The sequence below is a fragment of the Tachyglossus aculeatus genome, chromosome 14, assembly GCF_015852505.1.
Source record: "Tachyglossus aculeatus isolate mTacAcu1 chromosome 14, mTacAcu1.pri, whole genome shotgun sequence".
In the NCBI taxonomy this organism is placed as follows: Eukaryota; Metazoa; Chordata; class Mammalia; order Monotremata; family Tachyglossidae; genus Tachyglossus; species Tachyglossus aculeatus.
Window position 1 is genome coordinate 45,068,209 of NC_052079.1, and position 21,083 is coordinate 45,089,291.

The 21,083-nt window shown below is 42.1% G+C and overlaps 1 protein-coding gene across 1 annotated transcript in view; it reads left to right on the forward strand.

Annotated features, from left to right (window-relative positions):
* The window catches only part of POLR3B (RNA polymerase III subunit B), a 101,289-nt gene that overhangs the window by 26,235 nt on the left and 53,971 nt on the right, over positions 1-21,083 (forward strand). Inside the window, exons 10-16 of the mRNA XM_038756724.1 lie at positions 3,715-3,837; positions 6,769-6,888; positions 8,662-8,796; positions 12,706-12,867; positions 16,101-16,301; positions 16,769-16,931; positions 18,860-19,013. Of these exons, the coding sequence (XP_038612652.1) occupies positions 3,715-3,837; positions 6,769-6,888; positions 8,662-8,796; positions 12,706-12,867; positions 16,101-16,301; positions 16,769-16,931; positions 18,860-19,013 (1,058 nt within the window). The remainder of the gene's footprint in view (positions 1-3,714; positions 3,838-6,768; positions 6,889-8,661; positions 8,797-12,705; positions 12,868-16,100; positions 16,302-16,768; positions 16,932-18,859; positions 19,014-21,083) is intronic.

A 21,083-nucleotide genomic window follows, 5' to 3' on the forward strand; every position in this document is an offset into this window, starting at 1 on the left:
AGGTCCAGGACTTGCTACTCTGAAGTCTTAACTTGATTAATATTTGTAAATTATGCATTGTAGCATTCTGTTTCCATTCAACTTCATTTTTATGACTCTATCTTTTCCTTCTCTTTAAATTATATCATTTAACCTATTTGGTTTACTGTCTCGTCAGACATGAACTCACATATTTTACTCACAAGTAGAATATGGCAGTCATTTCAGCCATCAGGAAGCAGTAAAAAATGCTTTAAAATCCAGTGGACCATAACCTGCATACAGCTTAGTTAGAAACAACTGCCCTTCTTTTCTGGTGTCTTTTTTTTCCTATGCTGTATGTGTTTTTAAAAAGAATATGATAGCGCTTGCCTTTTTCCTACTGTCAGGTTGGTAGACTGAACACTCAGTCTTCCTGCCTGAACATTTTGTTTTGACTTAGGCCTATACAGAACTATCTGTATATTCCTTAGGATCCAGTTCCAGTTTTCCCAATGGTTATAATGGGAGACTGATACCTCAGAACTGTGGACGTGGGGGGTCAGCGTAGCTGAGTGGATAGAGCACAGGCTTGGGAGTCGGAATTACCTGGGTTCTAATTCTGGCTCTGCCACATGTCCGGTGTGTGACTTGGGCAAGTCACTTAACTTCTCTGGGTCTCAGTTACCTCATCTGTAAAGTGGGGATTAAGAGTGTGAGCCCCATGTGGGACAGGGACTCTGTCCAACCTGTTTAACTTGTATCTACCCTGGCTTTCGGAACAGTGCTTGACACGTAGTAAACGCTTAGCGAGTACCATAATGTAATGAAGACCAGTGGTCTTTTGAAAGCAGAAAAGACGCTGAATGCTCACCCTCCCCTCCGGAGTGTGGATTTCTGTAGCTCCTGGGAGGTCTCATCCGGTTTAATTCCCTTTGTTTGAACCTTGCACTTCTGTCCTCGAGCTTGTCGTGGTCAAGCTGTTTGAGCATTGGTGGCAGTGGTTTTTAGGAATGTCTTATGAAGTCCACCCAGGCACATCCACTGGGGGCTCACACAGCTGGGGGGGTGTTTCATTCTCATTTTGTCCCCCAGTGTTTTGAAAGTCTACAGGAATCACTCATCAGAGGCTTAGCCTTAATAATTTTTGTATATGTTAAGCATTTATTTTGTGCCAAGCACTGTACTAAGCACTGGGGTAGTTACAAGATTCAGACACAGTCCCTTTCCCACGTTGCACTCTCAGTCTGAGGGGCAGGGAGAACAGGTAGCCCGTTGTTGGTTAGGGATTGCCTCTATTTGTTGCTAAATTGTACTTGCCAAGTGCTTAGTACAGTGCTCTGCACACAGCAAGCGCTCAATAAAAACGATTGAATGAATAAGCAGGTATTTCAGTTTTCTCTGTTTGAAAAAATTGATTGCTCTTGCACTTGAATTTTTGCATCCTTTATTCACCCCCGCCCCCCAGCACTTATGTACCTATCCGTAATGCATTTATTTATTCATTCATTCAGTCAGTCATATTTATTGAGCATTTTATATTATTGTCTGACTCCCCCTCTGGCTCGTGGTGGGCAGGGAATGCGCCTCTCAACTCGGTTATACTGTACCCACCCAAGCACTTAGTACAGTGCTTCTGCACAGAGTAAGGGCTCAATAAGTACGATTGCTTGAAGTGTTAAATTCCTAAGGGAAGCCACATTTGTTGCGGCTGATTTTCATGTGCCCTTCTTATTCACTTTTGGGATCTAATTCCAATGGGTTGTCCACTCAAGCTTGGTTAATCTGATATGCCGAAATAGGATGTTACCAAATTTTGGCATACACCATGCCGTTTTCAGATAATATTGTAAACTTGTTTGCCGAGAGGTGTTAGAGAACTCCCTAGGCAAAATTCAGGCTTCTGTGGTCTTACTCCCGTCTCCTGTACCCCTAAAGGATTCCTAAAATAAGAGTCATGAGGGGCCAGAGCCTCATCCTAACCAAGATATTGTGTTCCATGTCTTAATGGGGGTGCGAGTGTTGAATCCTTTGAGACAAAGGGGAGAAAAAAGCATTAATTTGTTGAGGAAATTCTGCCTAACAAAGACAGGAGACTTAGCTGGATTCCCATGAAGCAGTGGTTTCTAAACACACAGCTTTAGCTGGCAGCCCTAAGCTCTTCTCTCCTTCCCCCCCCACCCCTCCACCCCAAATGTGCCTATTGCAAGGGCACAAGGACATCCGTCTGTGAGCTCAAAATAGTGTCCGGCCAAGGGCCTTCTCAACCCTGCCTCCAACACTCCTTCTTTTTGTCCTGTGTAACTCCAAATGTGCTCCAGGTCAGGGGATGATTGTCTTCTTCTCTCCCAAAACTAAGCAAGAAGGACTGCCCTGGATAGAGAGAGTTGAGTTGAAAGTGAGAGACACAGAAGGCACTTGCTTCACAACCATGGTTTCTTTTGTGATATTTTTCCATCCTTGTTTTCACTGTTCATGCATAAGCATCTTTATCTAGGTTAATCTAAGGGTTTTTTCCCTGCTGTCACTTGAGGATCTAGGAATTTTCCCTTAAGTTATTTTGAGCAACTGAGTTTCCATGAGACCCTCGATTTGTGACAGTCTTGGGGTGCTTCAGGTACTCTCTCCCCAAGTTCCCCCTCTGCAACAAAGCCAGAGTTTGTTTTTCAAAACTGTGTATTCATGTATGTATGCTGTGTTAATAAAGGGAATTATGTTCCCAAATAAGATCTGTAAATTAAGGTGGGTGTCCAAAGCAAATGAACAAAAGAAGACTGTTGAAGTGAGAAGTTGATTAAAATCACTTTGGCTTTGTGTTCTGAGTTTGTATTATGGCTTTTTTTTTTCCTGGGGGGGATTTGGGTTGTGTTTTGTTTGGTATGTGACTGAGTTTTCAATGAGAACCAGAGTACTAGTGTCTACCTAGGTGATTATTTCTAGCCCTGTCTTTGCTCGAGGTACTTAAGGAAGAATTTGAATGCAAACGTAACTTTTCCCCAACTTCTGAGCAGCAGATTATTCCTCTGCCAAATGAGGTTTAGTGGGATTATTCCCTGTTTCTTGATATGGCAGAATTCCAGACAAACGTGTGAACGGCCTAGCTTTAGTACCATCTGGAATTCACAAAGACCGGCACTGCTGGCTGTCACCTTGAAACACTTATTGATAAGAGAGATTTTCCCCAAACCTGTTAAGCGCTTTTCTTAGTTTATAAAGCTCATTATTCATTATTCTTTTTTTAATCATAAAGTATTCCAAGGTGCCCATGCAACGATGAAATGAAACATTAACGTGTTATTTATGTGAGATTCTTTTAGGGAATACCTCTTTTGGTTCAAACATGAAATGTCTGATGATATTCTGTAAACGTGTTCTCATGGCAAAATTAGTCAAGATCTGTGTTGACACATTATATATTTGCAGTAAGATATATTTTCTAAATAGCTTGTCTTTATAGTTAGGACCAGCATTTTTTCCCCTTTTCATTGAGAAATATCCTAATTCTTCAACTTTTGCAGACAGAACGTGGGCAAAAGCACTCCAGAGCGTTGGTTTTCCTCATGCTTATCAAGATTTCCATTTCAGGTTCTTCCATAGTTTGAGTATGTGTCTCCAATGCCAGATGGCACAGTTTCTGAGGGACGAGCTAGCTTTTGCTTAGAAGTAATACTGACAAACAATACCAAATTAGCATAAGCAAATGTCACTGAGTTAACACAAAGCCAACACTCTTTATGTCTTTTCTTCTTTTCCTAGGCCATGGGCGTTGAGAGTGACCAGGAGATTGTGCAGATGATTGGTACAGAGGAGCACGTGATGGCTGCCTTTGGCCCCAGCTTGGAAGAGTGCCAGAAAGCTCAGATTTTCACACAAATGCAGGTGTGTCTTGTCGCATCGTACCCAGCCATGAAATGAAAAGACATCAGGGACTTCTCAATGTCCATTTATACACGATTGACTCTGGGCATTATGGGCGGGAAGCTTGCTTTAGTGGGTGGTTCATGAAATGGGAGGAAGGTTGTACCTGCGAAAAGAAAATGTCTTCTCAGGATGTCTGACTGGGAGGAAGGGCACATAGCCAAGGGACTTTTGTTCAAGAAAGAAACCAGGGAGTCTATTCCTTTCTTAATGTGCTTGATCGAGAGCTCATTGACTGTTACTAGAATGGGTGAGTTTTGTGCTAGTTGAGGCATTTTTCCAGGTTTCCCAAATCTGAGTTGTTTTTTTAGTTTGTCCCCGTAGTTTCCCTACTCCTGTCGCCCAGTTGTGTGGGGTTCTTTCCATCTTCCTGACTTCACCCAAAAAGAACTGTTTCAAGAGGAACCTCTGAAACCCTCTATACAATCAAAAATTTGTGGCTCTCCCACTTCAGAGTCTATTTTTTTCCTCTTTGTTTCTCTAAACTCTTTCCAAGTTCTGCTACTGCAGATCTCTTCTGGGTGTTTTCACTCTCCTTGTCCACCCAACCGATCAGTTTCTCTGTCCTTTGGACAGTCTTCGGGGCTGCAAGCAGTCTAATCCGGTTAGCTTTTTTGTTTATCTTTTTACTTGTCTGTCTTTCAACCCTGATTGGCTTTAGGTGAGCTTCTTGGATGTGTTATCACCATCAGTGTTATTTATTGAGTGCCTATTGTGTGCAGAACACTGTACTAAGCACTTCAGAAAATACAGCAGAATTGGTAGATACATTCCCTCCTTTCCTACATCAGTTTGCCTCCCCTTCCTCTATTTTTACACAAATGTGCATATCTGGCAGTGATTCCCTATGACTGTTTCCCTCCTTTCTGAATGGTTTTCTCCTTGTCCTCTGTCTGCTTTTTCTTTTTCTATGCTCCTTCTACTAGCTTCTCTGCCTGCGTGTCCCCCGTGGATGTGAGTCTCCTTTCCGTCTCCTAGTATCCTTTTTCTAGTGTAGTTGTTCTTCTTTTCTCTTCCTGTCTTGCTCTCCAGTATCTTTTCCCTGCGTTTGTTTCCTTCCCTTCATTTCCCTCAGGACTGTTTGGACTGTCCGGTTGTGTTTTTCCGTGACTCAGTTGATCTCTTGTCTTACTTCACCACGTTTTTCATCCTCTGTATTTCTCCCACTATCCCCTTCTTATCCAAGCCTTCTGCTTCTCTTTATTTTGCAAGGCTCTTCTTTGGTGAGGCATTTCCAGAGAAAGGCACATGTGGTCCAAATGAAGATCAGTTGGAACTTGGTTCCCACCCCAAAAAAGGTTTGCAGGCAGGTCCTCAATCGTAGATGCTGCCCCAAGGTGGACATGATCTTAAAGTGAAACTTTAAGGCTCTATGTACCAGGTGTCACCCTGAGGTTGCTGGGTTTGAGAGCAATTTGACTGTAAAATAGCAGGGGCACAACCTGCCCCTTTCCTAGCTTCTTGCCCGGAGTCACCCTCTTTGAAATAATTGATTCTGGAGCAGCCGCTCTGACACTTATTGTTTTACTGGTATAGGGTTCCAAACTATTCTGACTTCCTTTCATCTCCGGTTTTTAAAAAACCCTGTGTTAAAGAAAACTCACAGGGTAAAACACGCCATCCTCAACCCCACACACGGGCACAGTAACCATTTCTAGAACAGTGTCCAGCGCTTAGAACAGTGCCCAGCACTTAGAACAGTGCTTTGCACATAGTAAGCGCTTAATAAATGCCATCATTATTATTATTTCTGGTAATACCATGCCGTACTGTATCCACACAGGCTTGTGTTTCCAGGTGAACCTTCCCAAACAGCATTCTAGACAAAATGCGTAGGGCCCTCTAGACTGTAAGCACATTATGGCCAGGGAATGCATCTGCTAATTCTGTTGTATTGTACCCTCCCAATCAGTACGATTGATTGATTGAACACACCCACGATTAGGGGTTGTTGCACTTCCGACTTTGACCCTATACCATTGCATATGCAGTGTGGCCCTCTGGTACCTGGAGGTACTCAGCAAAATTCTCTTGACAGTCTATTTCAAAGAAGAGGAATGCAAGGAGACCTCAGCCTCCCATGAGCTTTGGGAACAGTGTTTATCGTATTATGGTTTAATTGAATTTTCTAGCATGTTTGTCATGCGCTTCCCTCCAAAACCAGACTCCCAGATAGATGGGATCACATCAGGATTTACCGAAGGGATTTCACGTACTCTATATGTTGCCGATTTGTACTTCCCAAGTGCTTAGTACGGTGCTCTGCACACAGTAAGTGTTCATAGGTAGGAGGTTGGATGGGGGGGCCCAGACCAGGCCCCAGGCTCCCAGGAGGACTTCAGGTGGGGCGGGAGTCTTCCCGGAGGAAGAGTTGCCCTCAGCCCTGCCCCTTGGGAGGAGAGGGTGTGGGCCCACTCTCCTGAAGAAAGGGGTCATGGGTTGGAGCCTGCCACCCATACAGAGAAGCAGCATGGCTCAATGGAAAGAGCCCGGGCTTTGGAGTCAGAGGTCACAGGTTCAAATCCCTACTCTGCCAATCATCAGCTGTGTGACTTCGGGCAAGTCACTTCACTTCTCTGGGCCTCAGTTACCTCATCTGTAAAATGAGGATTAAGACTGTGAGCCCCGTGTGGGACAACCTGATCACCTTGTAACCTCCCCAGTGCTTAGAACAGTGCTTTGCACATAGTAAGCGCTTAATAAATGCCATCATTATCATTATCATTATTATAATTATAAATGCGATTGAATGAATGAATGGGACTGTCTTATTTTTTTAACTTTATACTGCCCCATGTGGCACAGATAGTAGCTTCCTTAAATACTATTTAGTGATGTTAATGATGATAATGTCATTTTAACATTAATATGAATAGCACATCAATGTTATAGGCCCTGAAGTATATAGGAAACAAAGTGAGGAGACAGAGGATGTGGGGAGGCGGACCCAAAAAAACAAAGATGGAAGAGGCGAGAGAACTTCTGGCTTCAACAATTTTGACTCACGTTCCGGTAAGTAATGGCTTTTGTATGTAACTTAAAACTGAGGTATGTTAAGTCAGTGTGGTTTCTTCATTCGTTCTCAGTGATCTTCATACCAAAAGCCTGGAGGCCAAGAGTGATTCTGTGATCTCATCCCAAAAGGAAGGATTCTAAATAGAATCTAAACTTTAACTGAACATACCTCAGAAATATCAACAATGATAGCACCCAATCTAGAATGTGCTAATCCAGAGAGTGACAGAACAGTGAAGGTAACCTTTGGACTTGCTTCCACAAACTGATGCCAATTGATGGAGGAAGTGGCAGGCCCTAAAGGCCTTTGGGAGCTAGAACAGAGCAGGAAACTGATCCGGGATAACAACAAGCCGCAGCCTCCATCTCCAAAGACAAGGAAGTAGGCTACGTGGAAGAGAAGGAGAATATTAGCTTTCACTTATGGAAGCCCCATCAGGAAGAGCTCATCCCATCACTTAGGAACTGGAGAACTACATACAAGGCCCTGGCCTGGTCAAAGGTGACCACCAGAACCCCATTGCCCAAGAGGTTGTGGAAGCTCCCTCCCCAAAGGCTTTGTAAATCAGAGAACCCAAATAACTGGAATGGTTTCGCTCCTGTACAAGCCGGAAGCAAGTGGATGGGCTAGGTGATCCCTTGCAATCCTTATCATCTGAAGCATTGTCTGAATGCCCCCTAAAAAGTTGTTTCGTGGATTTGTTTTGACCTTTTTAATTGGTGCAGAAATAAGTGATTTGGGTAGCAAATGCCAGTGACTGGGCCCCACCGTGGGCATTTTGTCCACAGCTATTACTGCTCATCTGAAAAATGTGTCTGGAAGTGCCTGTCCAGGCTAGTGCAAAAGAAAGCAAACAGTGATTTTGCTGACTCCACAAAATCAGATTCACAAAGTTTATTTTTTCTCTTTTGGTATAGTGACAAAAATGATAGGAAGGTGAGATCTTACCACACATGGGAGAATAAGACAATAGTAAATATACTAGTTCAAAGCCAAGAGCTGTGTAACTTTATTATCGTCGTGTTGATTTTATTAGTTTTCCACTCATGCTCGAAACCTGAGCTTTCCAGTATAGGTCACTTGTAGTCCGGCTGTAAGATGCCAGGAGAAATCCTTTAAAGACCTAGCTTTCTCCCAACCTTTCTTGATGTCTAAAGTCTTACATGTAGAAAATGACAATGAAACCTTTTTGCTAGTCTCTTCCCAGATTTTCAAAAAGAAAAAGGAAAATAAATTGACCCAGTGCAAAGTTTAAGGACATTTAAGAGTGGGGCAGTCTCTGTGGGACAATTCATTTTAAAGAACACGTCAATTTCCGGCCTCATTATTTAGGAGATTTCTTTAATTAAAAGACAAAGTAGCAGGACTCTTGTCCATTTTATTCAAGAGTCCTCAACATTCTCTTCATTTTGGAACAATCAAAAATTCAGTTAAAAAAGGGAAGGGGAACTAGGTTTCTATCCAAAACGTTAAATATAGTCATGGCAGATAGAAGCACATGAAACAGATTTATCCTATATGCAAACTGTGGAAAATAATTTGTGGAAATATAGCAGATCTTTAAGCATTTGTACATTTGATGGTTGAGAAAACAGGTTGCTCAGCATTCAAACTAGAAAAATTTGAATTAGTAATTAGATACAGACTAATAATGCAGTATGTTTCCATAATATCCATTGTGTACTCCTTGTCTCTGTGGTTCATTTATTTAATATGTCCCGATGAAGATATTAGGGGGCTTATCCTTCTTTTAACTTTTTGGGTTGCAGGTAAAGGAATTTAATTTTCGTGCCAAGTGTATCTACACTGCAGTGATGGTGCGCAGAGTAATTCTGGCCCAAGGAGATAATAAAGTGGATGACCGAGACTATTATGGCAATAAGCGACTGGAATTAGCAGGACAAGTGAGTGAATCCTTAGGCAAATGAAGTTTTCTGATGGTTTTGTATTTATATTGATGTCTGTCTCTCCCCTTGCTGTGGGCAGGGACAGTGTCTGCCAACTCTGTCGTACTCTTCCAAGTGCTTAGTACAGTGCTCTGCACGTAGTAGATGCTCAGTCAATACCATTGATGATGATGATGATGTTTTTCTTAAAGGTTAGCTTAGCCAGTGTTTACTTTTTCTCAGTTAACTTATTTCGTTTGGGAAGGAAAGGCTAGGCGGTAATTGAATCAGCTGTGCCAAAATGAAGTTACCACCTTTACACATAGAATTATTTCGTGTCACTGCCTGAGGTTCCTGCAGACCTGGAAGTGCATGACTGAAAGGGAAAAACTCATACTACCCCCATGTCAATCAATCAGTGGTATTTATTGAGTGCTTACTGTGTGCAGAGCACTGTACTTAGTGTTTGGGAGAGTATGTTACAACAGTAAACAGTCACATCCCCTGCCCACAATGAGCTTACAGTCCAGAGCAGGGAGACAGGCATCAATACAAATAAATAAAATATAATTACAGATAGGTACAAAAGTGTTGTGGGCTGGGATGGGGGAAGAGCAAAGGTAGCAAGTCAGGGCAACGCAGAAGGGAGATGAGGAAAAGTGGGACTTAGTCTGAGAAGGCCTCTTGGAGGAGATGTCCCTTCAATAAGGCTTTGAAGTGGGGCAGAGTAATTGTCTGTCGGGTTTGAGGAGGGAGGGCGTGGGCTAGGGGTCGGCGGCGAGACAGGCGAGATTGAGGCCCAGTGAGAAGGTTAGCACTAGGGGAGCGAAATGTACAACTTGGTTGTATTGTACTCTCCCAAATGTTTAGTACAGTTCTCTTGAGAAGCAGCATGGCCTAGTGGATACAACATGGGGCTGGGAGTCAGAAGGACCCGAGTTCTAATCCCAGCTCTGCCACTTGTCCGCCGTGTGACCTTGGTCAAGTCACTTAAATTCTCTGTGCCACACAGTTCCTTCATCTGTAAATGGGATTAAGACTGTGTGTGAGCCCTATGTGGGACAGGGACTGTGTCTAGCCTGATTATGTTGTATATACCAAGCGCTTAGTACAGTGCTCTGCACACATTAAGCACTCAATAAATAAAACTGAATGAATATACCACAGTAGTAAGCACTTAACAATTACCACAATTATTATTGTTGTCATTATTATTATTATTGTTGTTGTTGTTGTTCTTATTCTCTGCACACAGTATAAATACCATTGATTGGTTGATTAACCTAATTATCTTCTATCTAACCCAGTGCTTGGCACATAGTAAGCCTTTTACAAATACGACAATTATCATTATAAATTTTTATGACTTTGCCACCCACTCTGCAGAGGTCATCATGTCCTCTTATGCTACCTGTTGCATTAAGTTGAAGCCCTCTGGGAACTCATTGTGCAAGTATAAAATATTGTTCAATGCTAAATAATAATAATTGCTGGCAGGGTAGTATCTCCCCAGCTTTAGATGTGGCATTTTAATGACCCTATTATATATACTGACTTAACCCATGAAGCCAACCAGAGACATGTGCCTTTAGCCTACTAACAGGAACAGGCCAAAGGATGAATTTCTGCAGTTGATGCAGTGCACTTGGAGAGAGAGAAAAATTTGGGAAGTGTCTTCCTTGTTGTATTTGGCTTTAAATCTAAAACTGTCAAAGCTCACTGTGGGCAGGGAGTTATGTTTTACTCTCCCAAATGCTTAGTACAGTGCTCTGTACAGAGTAAGCGTTCAGTAAATATGGTTAATCGTTAGAAGCCAAGAAAATGGCAGATATCTCCTGGAGTTGTCATGCTTGCCAGCAAATGAGAAATTGGTAATTCTACAACCTTGAGGGTAACCGCAGAAGAGTTGAGTGAATCCGTGCCGTTGGATTTAGATCTCCTGTTTTCTTGTTACTTCAAGACTCTTCCTGGGAAAGTGAGCTTTTGACCTCCTTTTATTTTCAGCAAAGCTTGATAGACAGTAGTGGGCTAAATGAAATGTTCAAGAAAGTGAATTATGCTTTTTTTCCCATGAACTCCAGTGCTTAGCAAAGTTCCTGGTACACAGTAAGCGCTTAACAAATACCATAAAAAAACCCCTTTGATTTATACACTTTTTCAGCTAGAAGACACGCGTACTCCTTCGTGAACACTTATTTTATTTTCATTCCTATAATTTGGATGAACGGTGCGGTGAGGGGGGAGACGATCCTGTTGCTTTAATAATTCCAATGAAAATGAACGTTTCCCCTGAGCCCGGAAAACATAGCTTTATAAACAACCTAAATACAGAAGAGGCATTGTGTTGGTAAAATTGCGTGAAAACAATAGCAGCTAATTTCACACCCCATGGGACAAGGAACTATGAAATGTGCTTTAGCTTTAGATAACAGAGTTGTGTCCAGTGGCCAAGCTGGTTTACAGAGCTTTCTCTGAGTGCTTCTGCCACTGGAGGTTTGGTAGGCCAGCCGCCAGTGGAGGTGTGAGCAAAACCGACCCATTTCAGGCTTAATCTCTTCACCTACCTTTTCTCTCTCTGTAATGTGTTCATTATTTGCCGAGCATTACTCTATTCTTTGTCTGCAAATTTTTTGTTTCTAATGCAGCTTGCTTTGTATGGGTGAGATATGGAACAGCCCCAAAATCCGGCACCCTGGAAAGCAAGGGATTTCTACCCGGTGACAAAAGAATACCGCCTTGACTTCAGAGATTGCCTAATCCCAGCTGTTCTGATAATGTAATTAAGGCTGCCTAATGTCTTTAATTTTGCAACCAGTTTGTGTGAAAAGGAGAATTTGGCACTCCGAGGGCTTAAATACTAAATAGCAAGCTCAAGAAGCCTAATTAGAATTCTCTGACATTAAGCTAATTGGTGAAACTGTATTTCAGCAGCTTAACTTCTTTATTAATTTTTTTTCCAGAGCATTTTCATTGAAAATCAATTGATGAGCTGTCAGTATTTTTTTTTCCTTAAATATAATGTGCTCTTTAGTGCTACAGCCTTTACACAGGCTGAAAGGCCTTGGACTAGCTATGAAAGGTATTGAATATTATCATCAGCATTCCATCCCTTTCCTTTTAATCATTTTACTCTTGACCTAAATAATGTGGTTATTGTGTGACTTGGCCTTGCAGTTACTCCCTGCTCTGTTTAGAGAGCTTGTGAATTGGGAAGCATTCTTCTCCAGTCTTACTTTTGGAGTGGATTGAAATAGACAAAGTTAGGGACCGAGAAATGCCGTTAGGGACTGAGAAATATATTAATGTGTTGGTGAGTGTGGGGTACAACTTCTTTTGACAGCACTTACTCTTTGCTTGTATAGAAGGACTTTTTCTGTGTGTGTTTGGGTCTCCTGACTCAGAGTATTCAACTGCGCTTCCAGTCGAAAGTTTTTTTGCTTGGATCCAGTGGCTAGTGGGGAAGGAAGGGACACCATGGGAAACTGAGCAGGGAATTTCGGGGAGATGGGGACATGGAAGAGGCAGTCTTCAAGAACTAACAGATCAGTATGAAAGTGTTTTGAATCTTCTCAACCGGGATTAGAAACTCTCCTGTCCTAGAGACCTTGGGAAAAGTGAGGCTGGGTGTCCATTTTAGGAGGCTGTGAGGGCTATTGCTCTCATGGGTTTGGCACCTCTATTCATGGTGGTTTATGTGGCCTTCTCCTGTTTTTAAAATTTCATTCTCAAGGATATTTTGCCTAGCATTTTAACACACTGAGTGGTGGCTTAGGACAAAACCTGTGTTCCATTTTTTGTTTTTGCCCATTAGCCGATCTTCAATCATGCCAAAATTTTCATTTTGATCAGTAGAAGAAAAAATATTTCACCAATCCAATCTAAATTTTCAAATGTCTTTAATATTAATGTTTCCATCCATATTTGCAGCTCCTGTCTCTTCTTTTTGAAGACTTATTCAAAAAATTTAACTCTGAAATGAAAAAGATTGCTGATCAGGTCATTCCTAAGCAACGGGCAGCCCAGTTTGATGTGGTGAAACATATGCGCCAAGATCAAATCACCAATGGCATGGTAAATGCCATCTCTACAGTGAGTACTCGCTGGTTATTGTCAGTTGATGATTTCAGTATAAATTCCATAATTGCATATACCTTAAATACAGGGTGAAATGTAAAACAGAAAAATGCGTATTGTAATAGAAATATAAATAGCTTGTTCAGTCTCTGAATTGTTGTTACCAAAGGCTTCTGTCACTAAAGTAATTGTAGTATCATATAAGTAATATAATGAAGTAATTTCTCCACGTAGGGGGAAAAATCTGTTGGTTTTGCATTGAAACCAATCTTCATTTTTTTCTTTTAAACAAATACACTGTAACAAAATTGAGATACTGCATCTACACATGTAGGCTTATTGATTAGGCAACTTTTGCTTAATTCAACATTCCTCAGTGTAGGTGTAAATTCTTCAGTGGGGTATCAGCTCTTCTGCACATTTGTGAATTAATTCCTTCGCCACTCCAACGGGCATTCAGGGCCATAAAGCCATTCAAAGGGTATTATCAGCTATGCTTTCTGTTTTTGTTATGTCAAATGTAAAGGTCAGTCTGATGAAGTCTGTTTGACTTTTTGTTCACCAGACACAAAATTTGGATGGGATTTTACTTCCAAGTGGTAACAAAGAAGTCCTGTAGAACATTTGTTGATTTTCTTTGACAGTGGAAGAGTCAGTGGCCATCTTGTTGAGATTTAGGACACTGGAAATTTACAGAAGTTTTTTCAGGTGGCTCTGCAAATTAACATGAGTGTTCTGATAGGCAAATTTAACAGAGTCCAGGGCATGATGGTGTTTGGGCTTGTGACAGGAACAGCATAGCCCACAATCAGACTGTGAGAAGACTATATACATATGAGTTGGAGATCACGAAAGAATATGAAAAAAATTCTCCATGGTTAATATGAAAAGAAGAAGAGGATGAATCCTTGTATTTAATCTTCTTTTCTGCCTAGGCCGACCCCTTAAAATAAGTATTTGGGTAGGAATATGAGGTATTTTGTAGGCTAATGAAGCCAAGAAATCCTTTTTGCTTTTGATGGTGTCGAGCTGCGTTATCCAGAGGAGGTGTGGTACAGAACAATAAGCAGCACTGCAGATTCTGTGCCTAAGTTACCTCTCCCCTTAGATTAGCTGGCAGAGCCTGGACAAATGATCCAACTCTCTGATTCTGGGCAAGTCACAGTCAGCTGAATCCAGTCACCAGCTTGGGTTCAACATTAATTTGTCTCCTAGAGGAGGTAAATTCTGAGTGTCTTGTCAGTTTTCTTCCCTCCCTTATGTAGTTTACACCTATAGAGTTCTAAAACCAGCACGGACTTCCCATTCTCTTCCTTATCATACCTCGATTGTCATTCCCTATTGATCTCCCCTGTGTTATCTATGCTACCATAGGTTGCTGTCTTCTTATGGCTCCATGCAAATTACTTCTCTCACCTTGACTTTCCATACTAGAAGACTGCAACCCATCAAGTCTTCCATTAGTTAACAGCCCAGCAATGTGGGTCTAGGTACCCCAGTACTTTAAAAAAAATTGGAATCTAGTAACTATCCAAAACTTGGGAAGCAGCATGGCATAGTGGATAGAGCATGGGCATAGGAGTCAGAAAGTCTTGGGCTCTAATCCCGCTCCACCACTTGTGTGCTACGTGATCCTGGGCAAGTCACTTCACTTCTCTGTGCTTCAGTTACCTCATCTGTAAAATAGGGATTAAGACTGAGCCCCACGTGGGACAGGACTGCATTCAACCTGATGACCTTGTATCTACCCCAGTGCTTAGAACAGTGCTTGGCACATTGTAAGTGCTTAACAAATACTATCATTATTATTAGTATCATTATTGCCTTGGGAAGGCATATTACAATTTTATGTCTTGATTTTTTTTTTGCTTTCTCTTCTTTTGCCAGCAAAACAAAATAAAAACTTGTAAGAAATAATTATTGCGGTATTTGTTAAGCACTTACTATGTGCCAGGCACTGTACTAAGTATGTGCTGGGATAGATACAGGCTAATCAGGTTGGACACAATCCCTGTCCCTCCTGAAGATCACAGTCTTAATTCCCCATTTTACTGATGAGGGAATTGAGGCACACAGAAGTAAAGTGACTTGCCCATGGTCACCCAATAGACAAGTGGTGGAGCCGGGACTAGAAGCCAGGTACTTCTGATTCCCATGCTCTATCCACTAGACCAGCAAAATTAAAAGGAATTCACTGTAGCATTCTTTCTCAGTACTTTGGTTTACCCTTCCTTCAGTGTTGAAACTGTCACGCTTTGAAATGGCAGCCACTCTCCATAAGGGAGCATATTCATTCAATCGTATTTATTGAGTGCTTACTGTATGCAGAACATTGTACTGAGCTCTTGGGAAGTACAATTCGGCAGTCTGCCACACATTTTTAATTTGAGTTCATAATTAAAACTCCAGCAGCTGTCTTTTGTCGGGGTTATTACTAATCATCACCAAAATCATCATTGTGCAAGCCTCGTGTTTTGCAGTAAAGGAGAGGTTCATAAAAGGGGAAAAATATACAAGAGACACTTCAAACAAAGATTAGGTTTATCTTACCAATAATTTACCCCCCAAAGTTCTTCATCTATAAACATGCTATTTTTTCTCTCTCTCATGTCTTCTTCCTCTTCTTTTGCGGGAGAAAAATTGGCTTTACATCCCAACTTCAGTCAGTGGTATGTATTGAGCACTTACTATGTGAAGAGTACTGTACTAAGTGCTTGGGATAGTACAGTATAACAGAGTTGGGAGACACAGTCCCTGTCCACAAAGAGTTTACAGTCTTTAAGGACAAGCTTCTAGCTTCCATCTGCCCCAAGCATTGTTTGATTATGATTAATAGCAAATTCTTCACTTTTTTGAAAATCAGTTAGTGATTCTTCTCTTTTAAAAGAAACACAAGTCTCAGGAAGAATTATCTGTGGTACCTTCATTGTAGCAGTCTGTGGGAATCATCTCTCCAGGTTGCTTTGGGAAAACATTCAACAGTAATGCTAATGGCATTTGTTAATAGTAATAATGGTGATGGCATATATTAAGCGCTTACTATGTGCAAAGCACTGTTCTAAGTGACTTCTAGACTGTGAGCCCACTGTTGGGTAGGGACCGTCTCTATATGTTGCCAACTTGTTCTTCCCAAGTGCTTAGTACAGTGCTCTGCGCACAGTAAGCGCTCAATAAATACGATTGAATGAATGAATGACCAGGAAATGCGACCAGTGTTTATTCCTCATATCTGCTCTTTGGCCTTGTAGGGAAACTGGTCCTTGAAGAGATTCAAAATGGACCGTCAAGGAGTGACCCAGGTATTGTCCCGTCTGTCATACATCTCTGCTCTGGGCATGATGACCAGGATCTCTTCTCAGTTTGAAAAGACGAGGAAAGTGAGCGGTCCACGCTCCCTCCAACCTTCTCAGTGGGGGATGCTCTGCCCATCGGATACTCCTGAAGGAGAGGTAAGATACTGGGAGAGTCCCTGAACATTTAAGAGGGCGGCAGCGGTGTCTGAGTGTCTGATCCCTTACTGTGCATCCTTTTGTCAGCGCCATTCCTGATTGAGTAAAAAACTGAGGACTGACCACAAGATAATTCGTTTTAAGAATTCACAAAAATGTAGTTTTTCCTAGCCACATTTGTAAACTGTGCTTTTAAGATTCAAATGTATAACTTGACTCAATTGAAGTGAAACTTCTCCATCATTTTTTCCAAATTTTTGGTTTCCCGTATTGGCAGTCATTTTTAAGTTGAGTTGTTTTTCTCCATTAGTTATTTGGGATTTTGACTTTAGAAACCAAATGTCCTGATTTATTGGCAGTATCTAATGCTGTAGTCCATCTAGCTAACAGTGAATGAAAATAAAACTCCATATTTGTAAAATAATCCTATTGATTCTTAGGAATGTCTCCATCCCTTTGTTTTGCAGGCTTGTGGGTTGGTCAAAAACCTGGCTCTGATGACGCACATTACTACCGATATGGAAGACGGACCCATTGTTAAATTAGCCAATAACCTAGGAGTGGAAGATGTTAATTTATTATGCGGTGAAGAGCTATCTTACCCAAATGTATTCCTTGTTTTTCTCAATGGTTGGTATCTCGTCATAGATCTTTTACTATCTCATAAGTAGTATTGAAGCAGTGTGGCTTAGTGAAAAGAGCACAGGCCTGGGAGTTAGAGAACCTGGACTTTATTCTCAGCTCTGCCACTTGCCTGTTGTGTGACCTTGGGGAAATCACTTAACTTCCCTGGGCCTCAGTTTCCTCATCCATAAAGTGGGGATTAAATACCTGTCCTCTCTCCTATTTACACTGAGCCTCATGTGAGAATCTGCCCTATGTGATTTGTCTTGTTTCTAGAGAAGCAGTGTGGCTCAGTGGAAAAGAGCCCGGGCTTTGGAGTCAGAGGTCATGGGTTCAAATCCCTGCTCCGCCAATTGTCAGCTGTGTGACTTTGGGCAAGTCACTTAACTTCTCTGGACCACAGTTACCTCATCTGTAAAATGGGGATTAAGACAGTGAGCCTCCCGTGGGACCACCTGATCACCTTGTAACCTCCCCAGAGCTTAGAACAGTGCTATGCATATAGTAAGCACTTAATAAATTCCATCATTATTATTATTACCCAGTGCTTAGTGCAGTCCTTGGCACAAAGCAAATACTTAAGAAATAACACAGATACCACTATAGCAGTTTGATGGGGCTTTGTTTCATTTGAATAATAATAATGGCATTTGTTAAGCACTTACTGTGTGCCAAGAACTGTTCTAAGCGCTGGACTTTGGTGGAAATAAAGCAATGCAATGTAGGTCTTCAGAAATTTTCACGGAAAGTGTCGAATAAAATATAAAGTGATTCTACAAGTTAATCCAGCATTTGTATTTGGGGAGAAACTCTTTTAAAGCGGTTTATAATAATTGTGGTGTTAAGTACTTACAATGCCTCAAGCACTGTTCTAAACGCTAGGGTAGATATAGGCTAATCAGGTAAGATACAGTCCCTGTCTCACTCAGGGGCTCACGGTCGAAGTAGGAAGAACAGGTATTTAATCCCCATTTTACAGATTCATTCAATCGTATTTATTGAGCGCTTACTGTGTGCAGAGCACTGTACAGATGAGGAAACTGAGACCCAGAGAAGTTAGGTTATTCATCCAAGTGCCAGAGGTGTGATTGGAACCCAGTTCCTCTGACTTTCAGGCCTGAGCTCTTTCCACTAGACCACCTGAAGGACCAGGAAAAGTGGAAGCAGGCTTCCTCAGGCTCAGCTGCCCCAAGGTGGTCCTGGTGCTTGGTGGGTTGGGATCAGCTGTGAAAACTGGGGTCTGGTGGGATCCCTCATTGCTACTTCCACCTCCGGCGGGGGCCCGAAAGGTGTTGAAGGGAGATCCTCGTAAACCTGACCTCTCTGTTTCCAGCAACAGCCTTGTAGTTTGGAACTCCCACCCCTCAAACCCAACTTGTGCCAGCGTCGTGCCCCTTTGCCCTATGACACCACCAATCAATCAATCAATCATATTTATTGAGCGCTTACTATGTGCAGAGCACTGTACTAAGCGCTTGGGAAGTACAAATTGGCAACACATAGAGACAGTCCCTACCCAACAGTGGGCTCACAGTCTAAAAGTCTGCACCACCAGTCTGCCCATCTCCCGCTGGCCCTCCTACGCACTATCTCATCATCGGCTGAGCTGTGAGGATGGATGACTGGGAAATGTCATGCCTGTTGTACTGCTGTACAGCCCTGGCAAAGACCAGAGCCGTAAATATTGGGGTTCGTGGGTGGGTTTTTTTCAATCAATCCAATCAATCGTATTTATTGAGCGCTTACTGTGTGCAGAGCACTGTACTAAGCGCTTGGGAAGTACAAGTTGGCAACATATAGAGACAGTCCCTACCCAGCAGTGGGCTCACAGTCTAAAAGGTTTTTGGTTTGTACGCCAAACTGTATCCCAAAGCAGCCATAGTATTAATTTCATTTTTTAATGTGTATAATATTGCATACTTTATATTGATCAGGTAATATCCTGGGTGTTATTCGAGACCATAAGAAGCTAGTGAACACATTTCGACTGATGAGGAGAGCTGGATATATCAATGAATTCGTTTCAATCTCAACAAATCTTACCGATCGGTGTGTCTACATTTCCTCCGATGGAGGGAGATTATGCAGGTAGTTTTTTAAAATTCCTTGTTCTGTTCAATTCTCTAAGGTGTTTCCTTCGGTTTTGGAGCCATTTCAGTTTGTCTGAAAGACATCATTCAAAGGCAGTGACATCATAAATCTATCTGTAAGGCATAATAAAGCTTTTCCTATACTCAGCTAGTGTGGAAACTTAATTGCGTTTTGTTCCTCACTTATTTAAACGCATGATCATCTTATAAAGAAACAGTAAAAGAAGTGTTCAGGGTATTGTTGGTTGATATCTAAATTTCATCTGCTAAACAGTGGAGTAGATACAATATAATCAGGTCAGACAGTCCCTGTCTCACAAGGGCCCACAGTTTAAGAAAAGAGGGGAAGCAGGTATTTAATCCCCATTATACATAGGAGGAAATTGAAGCACAGGTATGTTAAATGACTTGCCCAATGTCTCCTAACTCTCAGCCTTATGCTCTTTCCACTAGGCTATGCTGGGTCTCCTATTTTCAGGTTTCCATCTCCCATTGCTCCGTTTGAGGATTATTTCCACACACTGGAGTTTGTATTTTTTTTAGGCATAATTTCATTTAATTTCTCCGATGAATTTTCAACCAACCTTGCTTCCTACATCGATATTTTCTCTGATATTTTCCTCCCCCAAATTTGGTCTAACATCTCAGCATTTTATCAGCATATTCTTTTGTCCTCTCCCGGGGTGTCAGTGAAAGCGTTGACTAAGACATGACCGAAAAGAAATTCAAACGACTCTTTTCTTCCCCGCTTTTCATTAACCCTTGTTTGTGCTTCGGCAGCCAATTTTCGGTCTTGCGGCAGTGCCCCTTGCCGGGTCAGAGTGAATTAATTTGGGGAGGAGGAAAATGAAGTTCATGTTCAAGGGCAGGCTGTGAGGAATTTTTGTTCCAGTACATGCCCTCTAGTGAAATTTGGCCTACTGCAAAAGAGGCAGGATTACTTTTCTGTGGTATCATTATAAACTTGTGCTTACTTAGCTCTGGCAGAAAAGGTTTAGTGGTATCCAGAGGATCAAGTGCACCCCAGCAGAGGCAGAGGAATCTGTTCTCCATTCTGCCTGGCCCCTTCTGGCCCTTTTCGATTTGAAAACCAGGAAATCAAACCAAACGGGAGAGGTACGGCAGACTTTTACGGTATTTTTCCTTTCCAGAAAAGGCTAGAGGGTGAATTTCCTGTGGTTCTCCGTGGAGAGCTTACCCAGTTCATTTTTCAGGGACTTGCTTGGTGGCCCTTTGTGATTGTACATCTCTTCTTAACCATTTCAAAGTGCCCATTAGTCCTCAAACAGTTATTTGGACTTTAGAGAGGAGTGAACAAGTATCTCGTGGTTATTTGCTGCCCTCTGTAAGAGCTGCTTGTCCAAATAGCAACAGCCCTTGACGTTTTGCTCTCGCATGCCATCCTTTGTGTTAGTGCTTCCTCGTGGTGAAGTCCCCAGAGAGTATGTCACCACTGACAGTTACAGGTTAATCTAACAGAAAATGGAGCTTGAAAGCTTCTTCTAGCTTAGACCATGACATCCCACAAAGCAAGAAATGACATCCTACATCTAACCAGTCTTTCTTGTGGATGGTGGCAGTGCAACTAAGCTTATGTTCCACTTTTTTTTTGCTAAATCGAATCTCTTGTTAAAAGGTTGGGATACCCGTTTGATCCCCATTGGAACTCCTCACCTGTCTCTGGCCCGTGTCCTGCCTCTGGCCTGGAATTCCCTTCCGCCTCAAAACCGCCAGTCACATTTCCCCCCTTCAAAGCCCTACTGAAGGCTGGCTCACCTCCTCCAAGAGGCCTTCCCAGACTAAGCCCCTCTTTTCCTCAGCTCCCCCTCCCCTCCCCATCACCCCGACTTGCTCCCTTTGCTCTACCCCTACCTCCCCACCCCACAGCACTTGTGTATTCTGTTTATTTATATTAATGCCTGTTTACTTGTTTTGATGTCTGTCTCCTTCCTAGACTGTGAGCTCACTGTGGGCAGGAATTATCTCTTTAATACTGAATTGTATTTTCCAAGCACTTAGTACAGTGCTCTGCACACAGTAAGCACTCAATAAATATGATTGAATGAAT